The 9,266-nt window shown below is 40.7% G+C and overlaps 2 protein-coding genes across 8 annotated transcripts in view; one reads left to right on the top strand and one right to left on the bottom strand.

Moving 5' to 3' along the window:
• Positions 1-6,762, bottom strand: LOC118427733. Of its 2 annotated transcripts, none has more exons than XM_035837655.1 (7): positions 6,715-6,762; positions 5,762-5,885; positions 5,196-5,324; positions 4,026-4,088; positions 3,404-3,560; positions 2,484-2,609; positions 1-1,301 (listed from the first exon to the last, which is right to left on the bottom strand). In XM_035837655.1, exons 2-7 carry the CDS (start codon positions 5,845-5,847, stop codon positions 1,272-1,274), a joined length of 591 nt encoding a protein of 196 aa, XP_035693548.1. In that variant the 5' UTR covers positions 5,848-5,885; positions 6,715-6,762; the 3' UTR covers positions 1-1,271. The 2 variants fall into 2 exon arrangements, with proteins under 2 accessions (XP_035693548.1, XP_035693547.1); XM_035837654.1 differs by having other exon boundaries at positions 6,514-6,748.
• Positions 6,763-6,834: 72 nt separating this feature from the next.
• LOC118427731 overlaps positions 6,835-9,266 on the top strand; it is a 3,843-nt gene continuing 1,411 nt past the window's right edge. Inside the window, exons 1-4 of one of the 6 annotated variants that reach the window (XM_035837652.1) lie at positions 6,835-7,095; positions 7,919-8,154; positions 8,568-8,692; positions 9,141-9,198. In XM_035837652.1, coding sequence (XP_035693545.1) covers positions 8,136-8,154; positions 8,568-8,692; positions 9,141-9,198 — 202 coding nt within the window. In that variant the 5' untranslated portion in view covers positions 6,835-7,095; positions 7,919-8,135. Of the gene's footprint in view, positions 7,164-7,918; positions 8,155-8,567; positions 8,693-9,140; positions 9,199-9,266 lie in introns of all 6 variants that reach the window. The other 5 variants (XM_035837647.1, XM_035837649.1, XM_035837650.1 and 2 more) reach the window with 5 other exon arrangements.

Raw genomic sequence — 9,266 nt, 5'->3', positions numbered from 1 at the left:
TTGCATAGTGAATCACTTCCAGTAGGTGACGCACGTAAGCAGTCTCTTATTTAATTTCCCTCGAGCTATTATTGTCGATCACGACACAACCTCAAAAAACCACTAGAACTTAGTAGAAGCAGGATGTTGCATTGCTTTAACTAGCCGTTAGGAGTCATCTTTCGAGTAGTGCCACCTGCACACTCTGACAACATTTTTTAAAGAAGTTTGATCTATTGATAGCAAAACAGACAAAAAACACTTGTTCGTTGTCTTCTTGTTTCACAAATTAGTATTCATTTTTTTTGGATGCGTATTGTATAAAATAGAAAATTTAATATAGAATAAAACTTAACATCCTAATACTAAAACAATAAGGGCTCACATAATTCTACGATATAGTGTTACAATCAAGTGGGGCTAAACATGTGTTTTGGTATCTTTTTTTTACAAGTAATATATACATTAATAGCTCCTTGGGTTATGTTTCCCACAAACAAATACAATAATTTCAAAGCCTTCTGCAGTACAGAAGGAAAATACCTGAGGTAAACCATTTTTTAACTTGACCTTCAATTCTAAAAGCGCTACTCAAATAATAGTAAAAATAAGCACAGGTTTTCGAGTTATGCTCTTGACCTAACGTTACATACAGACAAACAAAAAGCCAAACATGTGATTGACAGTATAATTATAAAAAAAAATCACATCCCTGAGCTTGAACTTGACGTGTTGTTTTGAAGTTGAACAGTAGCTTCCGATACTAAAAACTGTCCTTTTCCACAGTCCATATCCAGTCTTTGTCCGAGATTTTTATTTTCAAAAAATTGACATATACATGTATGACATAATTATATAATTGGCTGGACACACAGTCACATTGATTAAAGTGAGATTTTGTCATTAATGAACAGACTGGGGTGCCATAAACTTTCTTTAACTTATGATCCAATACTCAACAATTCATGTGTTTTGTATCTGTTGTGAGTGTATGATATCTGTCCACCCACTTGTACAATGTATATACTGTGTGTGTTTTTAATGAGCCCTGGAAGATTAGCTCAATGAGCTAAAGGGTATCACAATAAACTCAACGCAATAATTCATGTGTTTCACGTGGCACCACAGAAGCAATGGAAGGCTCGTTCACTGGCAAAGACTGGAGACGGGCAGTCAAAAATTTTGGAAGGTGCAATTTTTGTGTTGGAAATTACAGTTTAACTTTGCTGTGAAATGATTGGCACGGATACAGATCAAGTTTGAAGTTGAGGTGCTGTTGTGTGTCTTGAACACTAGAGCTGCTTCTCCATCTTGCACCAGTCCTGTAAATAAATAACTGTAACGTTAGTTCACCTTTATCCGTAGGGTAACCTTTATCCGTTCTTTTTAAGAACAATGTATTTAGGGAAAGCAAGTCGACAGATGATGGTTTCAAACTGCAATATTTTGAAAATACATGTAGTACAATTTGAAACTACCGTCCATTGACTTGATATCCCTGGATACTCTGTTTAGCAACACAACGGATATAGGTTACCTCGCGGATAAAGGTGAACTAATGTTATATAAACTGACAACAAACAAACAAGTAAGACAAATGGTATCTGGAAGGCAATAGATGAACATGGGAAAACATTGCGTCTACGTCTATCTATTACATCCGTAAGATGTTAGCAGCAAAATCCAAATAAAAATGCATCAAACCATTCAGAATTTCATGGATATTCATAAGTCCTGTCACATATTTTTGTCAGCAAACCGAGGGCATTGTTGGGACAGTCATGGGTGTGTCGTACAAATGTTACTAGCTGCCCGGTGATGGGAAAGTTTGAAATCTTCATTGATGGCTCTTTTAAAAAGCTGTACAAGAGGTAATGGGTTCGATTACTGGCCAGATGTGTCCTTCGCCTACGGGAGGACGTCGTTGCAAACACTCTCTCCATGCAGGTACTTGACTTCGGTTGGGGAGGTAAAAGGCAATGGCAGGAGAGGGATGGGCTCCACCTTCCAATACTACACACGAGGCACAGTGGATAACAACCCACTACCCCTACAGACTCAAAAAGTCTATAGGGCTACCTTTACGTACATGTACATGTACCAGGGCTCGAAATATTTTTTTCTGCATACCTGCACTGGTGCAGGTAACGTTGAAAATTACCTGCACCAGACAAATTTTACCTGCACCACTCTGAATTTAGGAAGTATGGATCATACTAAATTTGTTTAGTAATCATTGCTATATTTTCTTTTATACTTTATAGGTGGTAACAGTCAATGCAGCTAATAACAATCCATATACACACTGTACATCATAGGACATTTATGTATAAAACCCTGGTCAGTGAGTACTTGGACCAGTGCAGGTTAGGTGCAGGTAGACACCAGAAATACCTGCACAGCTCCAATTTTAACTGCACTAACCTGCATATGCAGGTAGTATTTCGAGCCCTGTGTACCTTTACCATTTTTTACTCATACTACCAGTAAAGAGTCTGACTTACCGGACTTCCCACACCACACTGCATAAAGCAGCGAAATATACCATTGGCGGTTTCAGTGATGACGTAGCCCTGTCGTTCATAGAGGTGAACTGCACGGTTACCCTGCTTCACCCACAGGAATATCGCCTGCATATTGTCGTCGTAAGAAAAGGAAGTCTCATAAAAATCAATTGGTTAGCACAGATTATAGGCTATCATAATTCATATCAACAAAAACAGGAATTTCAAATTAAAAGACACTTTGACAGCAAGTTTGAGAAATCAGATGAATTTATTTTCTAAGTTTCAGAAGAAGGAAACTTAAAGTGTGTTTTCTTCTGTACTATTTTTGCCATAATCTCTCTCCCCCCCACCTCTCTTAGACCCCTAGTCTATGGATATATATCAATACATTTTTGTCTAAAATTGTATCAGATTTCAAATTTCCCAGAGTTTTCTGTTAGGACAAATTGGTCAGTCATGCAACACGAAACGTAAACGTAGAATACATGTATCAATCATGTTACCTTCTCTAACTGGTCATTGATTATCATACAGTCAAACCTGTACAAGCAATCACCTCAGAGTCTACATAAGGACCACGGTGGCCAATGTGACCACATCTCTTAATAGATAACTTTATCATCACTTGAATCATCACTCCGGAAGAAGGTCGATGGAAGAGAGACTGAAAATTCGAGGTAAGCTAATTTTGGTGTTGTAAGACAGTGGAAAATCTTCAATATGTACTACATCAACACAGATGAGCTTTGATTCATGCTAAGATAACTTTGTCATTGTCACAAGCATTTAGAATCCTGTCTATACAATTGAAGTGATTACCTGACCACATAGACTAAGATTTTATCAGGCCCCTAAGTGGTCTTATTGGGCAGTTTTGACTGTACATGTACATGTATTTTAAAATCTACTTGGCCTACCGTGCACCCACGTCGCCTGGCATCAAAATCTGCTCTGTCCAATAGCATCTTGCCGATGCCTTTCCCGCGGAAGTTTGCGTCCACGCAGATGCGGTCCACATAGCCCTCCCCCGCACTAATGTCTTCCATGCTCGTGCAACAGCGCAAGCACACCAGCCTGCCATTCAGTTTAAGAAGATAAACATCGTCACAACATCAGTGAGTTGTAAGACAATCATAGACCAGTCCCATAATCCAATGCACCATGCTCAAAATTACTGAGATGCAAAACGAAAACAAAACATGTCATCAACGTTTAGACACTTTTCCAAATCCTGAAAATTGCAGTACTGTGGTTATTTCACTCCGTGGCCTCTCCACACACCACACTGTGAATATGCATCTTCAATGTGTTAGTCAGTCAGATGTACTAAAGACTGTTTCAACCATGAACTCAAAACACTGCAACAACCTCCTTTCCAGTTCTATAGCAAAACTAATTCCCCGTGAGAAAAGCATTTACCGTATTTGGTGAACTGATGAATGTACACTCTAACTGCTCATACAGAGCTGTTGTTTTACACCACATTGTGTGCTTCACTGTTTATACAGTACAGGATAAACTAACAAGTAAGATCCCTACCCACGAGTGCCCCAACAACCAAGATACGAGCAGGCCTCCCCGCACTGGAAATCCTCCTCGGCCCTGCATCGGAGAAAGGAACCAAGGTTTCATTCTGATGGATTCAATTTCAACCAGAAAACTTGGACAAGTATAGTGAACAGGATAATCTTTGATGACAACAGAAATGCCTCACATACTCTCACAGATAGGTATTCTTTTGTTCGTTCATTCCTCCATTCATTAATTCATTCATTCATTCAATCATTCATTTGTTCATTCACTCATTCAGTTGTTCATTCATTCATTCGTTTGTTCCTTTATTCATTCACTTGGTCTTGGCATAGACAGGCTGGTCGACCCTGCAAAACTGTACATTAACTTTGCATGTGTACGATGTGTACTGATTTGGGTACCGGTACAGAAAATCCAGGTGAGGTACAGGTCCAGTTTAGATCCAGATTGTCTGTAAAAAGAGAATTGGTGATGCTCAAATCAATTGTCCATTTTGCTACAAAAACATCTGTTTGATGGAGTATCCGACTCTACTTGGCATTTTAAAATCCTGTCTTTATGTTAACTGCCTCTGTAAGTTTGACTGTAGAAATGTGGTAGAGATTACTATGATTTAGTATAATCTCTACTTTACTTTGCTCGTTATATTCTGGAACCGGTAAGCCCCCAAACATGTGGATGCCTTCAGGTCCAAAATCCGGTCCACTGATTTTTTGGGGGGTCTGTATATTTTCTGATGGGCCCAAGAAGAAAAACAATTTCATACATTTACAGTACAATATACTGGTACCCAGCGCCTCTACACCTCAACGTTTTCATAATGATGGGACTATACTATTAAAGATGTTCAGATTTACCCAAGGCAACTTAATGGATTAACCATCCAGCATTTTACCCTTAACCCTTAAACTGCCAGAGTTTCAGCCCTATAAAATGCCAGGGTTGGCCGCTGACCTCCAAAAAGAAACCCTTGAACAAGGCCGAAGTCCCTAACATCCAGGGTTCGTGCGCTACAAGCGCGTAAAGCTGCTACTTCGGGGGAATAAATCCGGATATAACCGGGAGCAGCACACAGGGCATATAAATGTGTGCCGGATATATCCGGGTTTGGCAGTTTAAGGGTTTTAAAACATGTGATTCTAAGTTATGTGAATTAGAAACACCCTATGTACTGACGTGTCTCCGTGGAACTTCATGACTATCAACCCTGCGGGCCTGCCGTCGTACACGGCTATGAGATATCTGTGCCACACGTCTCGGGACCTGCCCAGCATCCTCGTTGTCTGCTGGACCGCACCCTCCATCCTAAAGAACGACATGTTTCATGTGATGTTATTGGAGGTGTTTCCGCAGCTACTTTGCTTAGTTGGCTATCCATCACACTGTTAAGTTAAAGTTAAAGTTGCCCGTACATCTGTGCAGATGCTTAGGAGTGGCACCCATCTCCATTTCTGTAGCCCTTGGGCCACACATGTGCAAGCCACTACAGCAGGAGGCTGGTCCACTGGTAGTGATGTGTGTTTAACTTGCATACTTTTTCTCATTTATATAGTGCTGAGTGCTAAGCAGAGAAAGCAGCATGTACCATTTTTTAAAAAGTCTTTGGTATGACTCGACCGGGGGTCAAACTCACGACCTACCGAATGCAAGGCGATCACTCTACCCACTTGGCCATTGCACCGGCACTGTGCTCACTACTATCAATTCTGAATAAATTCCCTCTAAGTCTAAGACCATCTTACCTACTCTTCCCAACTGCATGTTCAAATTTATCACTGAAACTCTCCACCAGCAGTTGAGCCACAAAGTCAACGTCTTGCGCCTCCATGTTCCTGACCTGCAGTGGACCCGGATCAGTTCCTGGTGCTGCAAAGGAGGACAGTCAGAAGGATTACCTTAAAGTTTGTAGTGTCACTAGGCAGGGAAACTTAACTTGATCTACACAGACCTCCATGAATAAATATGATTTATCTCATCAAGTTCCTGCAGCAGCTGTCAAGTAGAAACAATATGTATTGCCTTGCAGACAGTAACCGAAACATCAGTAAACACTTTGTTGTGTGATGTTACAAAGAACCTTATTGATTATCCATTCTGTATTTAGCTACACCACCCAGTACTGTCACAGTGTTATGTTGAGTAGAGTAGAGTTCTTCGGCTAAGTAGGAGTTGGTAGGAGTAGGAGTATGTTCATGAGTAGTGAGGACACAAAGATGACATGTTGTTAGTCGATTCCAACATGGCTCCATCATAGTGTTGTGTGCAAGTGTGTTAGTCTCCTCTCAGAATCAACTTGCATCTGTCACTCCTCCCTCGGTTTCAATCATGTCAGGTCATCAGGGGTATCAACTTTCCCTGCAAATTAATTATGTTTTGAATCCAATTGTATCATGCTCTTGTTGTAAATGTTAAAGTAGCACTCTTGTAGCTTCTGGTATGTTATGAAATTAGAGTTGATATTAGATAATGTAACGTTATGATTACCGGTACAAACCTGTTTGAATAGTTGGTTGCCTGTCCCGGCTGCACAACTGTAGCTGCTGGGTTGGAAACATCCATATCGATCTTCGAAGTCTTGACTCCTACGGCAGTAATTACGTTACTTAATTCAAACTACGGCGTCATCTTACTTCAGTCAATATTTCTAACTGAACTGCAAGACCTTGATACATTATATATTTGTTGAAGTTCTTACTTTTACTGTTCGAATGTTCCTGATATCGATATCCTCGTTAGCTCACGTTGAACATTCACTTCCGGACTTGCGCACTAACTTCCGTACCCTGGCAACCGCAGCTAGGGCTTCAAGCAGACGTAGGGCGCGACTTGTTTTGAGGCAACTGTTACGGAGTGACCCCACAATTACAATTTTCATAATACATTTTATTGTAAAATCTGACGGTACAGTTGTCGTAAATCATAATTTCCACAGGTTGCGATGACATGTCGTCCCGAAATGAAATACTACTGTCATCCGGTGAACTGTCATCTGGGACACTACCTAACGTTACATGTAATCAATCCATATACCACAAGGACTATAATCAACCCAGTCACCACCAGTCTTGTCCAGAGGGTAAGGTAAGCTGTGTTTCGTCGGCGGGGGAAGCTTCTCATCCCGCCTGACTAACTAACCACAACCCGGTAAAATTTCTTATTACTTGCTTGAAATAATCGATAGCCCATTGAGGTAAAGGACCGTGCTAAGCAACATTTCCTGGGGGGCATGTTGACCCTGGTGCGTAGGAGCTGGCCTGTGTTTTCACTGGCAGCGGTGGGGATTCTAGGTTAGCCATTTATGTGAATGTTAGGTTCCGCGTGTTTTGACGTTTTTCATGCGTTTTTATTATATATCTCCAAGCAGATCCTATGGTAGCATAAGGCCTGGGTCACATTTCAATACCGGGGCCTGGCCGGGATGTTTTAAGAAACGGAAAATCAAACTGTATACCAAGAAAAATACACAAATTATGCCATTGAATCTTATTTTGAAATTTTGTGTAGTTTAATGTCTTTTATATAATTTTTTTAGCTCCCCATAGCTACCGGCCGGGCCCCTTTTTTTAAATGTGACCTAAGCCTAAGATAGTATCTAAAGCTGGCAAAGGAATGAAGCCGGTTTAGGAATGTGTTTTGCTACCGGGCAAATGGACACCTGTTGGCTGACTACACTCCTTGGCCAGTTTAGTACTATCTTATGCCATCGTAGGATCTGCTTGCAGATTACGTTTTTATCAGGCTTTCTATTTTGTGCCCGTTTCTTTATGTCTCGCGACCTGTTAAGGAAAATAAACTGGTACAAAATAGAAATCCCTATGAAAACGCCTAAAAAACTATAAAGAAAACAGACGGAGCATGAACAAAATTTTAATGTAGCAATCCTCGATCCTCCCCATCAGGGTCTAACTGCGGGGGACCTGTTACAGAATTTCCTCGGGGGTACGTTGTCCCTGGCGCTGAGGAGTTGGCCTGTGTGTACCTTGGATACAGTCTTGCATCCAGGTCAATCGACCCGGCAGTGTTGATAGAACAGGCCTACATCAAGTCTCGAGGACGCAATAAGCTATTACTTTATTTGTTTACAGATGCAAGCATACAGTACTTAAGGTTTCAAGAATGGATATCGACAAACTAGGTGAGACTTAAGACACGCTTATGTTTACATATCTAATGTTTATACATTGTGTATGCATTTTTATACAACGATACTCACATGCGTTTCCCGAACAATAGTTTACTAAGCGCTACTGCCAGAATTATTCGTTACTAAATGGTGTTACCTCTTCGGCTGACTCTTCTTCTCCATCATCTTTGGCTGATGAAGCTATGGGACTGGTGAGATGAGGTGGATGTAGACAGTGTGTTATCTACTGAGTAAAGTAAGGTATGAGTACATGTAGTTCATGTAAATATCAGCTTTTGCCATAGCTTTGGGTGACTCTAATGCCCCTTATGATAGCTAACCTTTACACTACAAGTTCAAACAGCATGGCACAGGTGTGTTTCTGCTGGAACAGGTATTTGTATCTTATTTGTATGTATTGACAGGTGACATCATCATTCACGACCTATGGATGACGTCATCGTCCGGGTTGGGAGGAAAGTTCTGGAAAAATAAGCGGACTGAAGTCACGGTCAACATTATCTGGAGTCTGAATGGTCGGAAAGAACAGGTGCATTTAGACACTTCTTTCTAATCAAATTGCATGTGTATGTGTGTGTGTGTGTGTATGTGTGTGTGTGTGTGTGTGTGTGTGTGTATTGTGTGTGTGTGTGTGTGTATTGTGTGCGTGCATTGTGTGTGTGTGTGAATTGTGTGTGTGTGTGTATTGTGTGTGTGTGTGTGTGCTTCTGTGTCTGTGTATACTTGTTTTTGTGTACTTACATGCAGCATAACTCGAGTCGGGAGCTTATGAGTGGATCTCTACAATATTGACTATTATATTTACTAATTCAGCATGTGGGTAGAAGACGGTAAAATAGACGGTACGTTTGAGAATGGTGCCCCTGGTGGCTTTCTATGGAACTGCAGCAGAACTTCCGAATTTTGTACTTTATTTCAGTAATCTCTCATAGTGACCAGACAATTAATCATTACGGTTTCTATGTCAAATTTTACAGAACTCACTTATAATACCCCAGGAAGAAATGACGTCGAACGAAGTTTGCAAAAAGAGAGGTGAGAATCAAATGTTGATATTTAAAGTCTTGGTGTGTTAACATAAGCGCCTCGGATTTAAACGGTCC

This window comes from Branchiostoma floridae, chromosome 12 (assembly GCF_000003815.2).
Source record: "Branchiostoma floridae strain S238N-H82 chromosome 12, Bfl_VNyyK, whole genome shotgun sequence".
In the NCBI taxonomy this organism is placed as follows: domain Eukaryota; kingdom Metazoa; phylum Chordata; class Leptocardii; order Amphioxiformes; family Branchiostomatidae; genus Branchiostoma; species Branchiostoma floridae.
The sequence above is the reverse complement of the archived record's forward strand: the minus strand, read 5'-3'. Positions and strand labels throughout refer to the sequence as shown.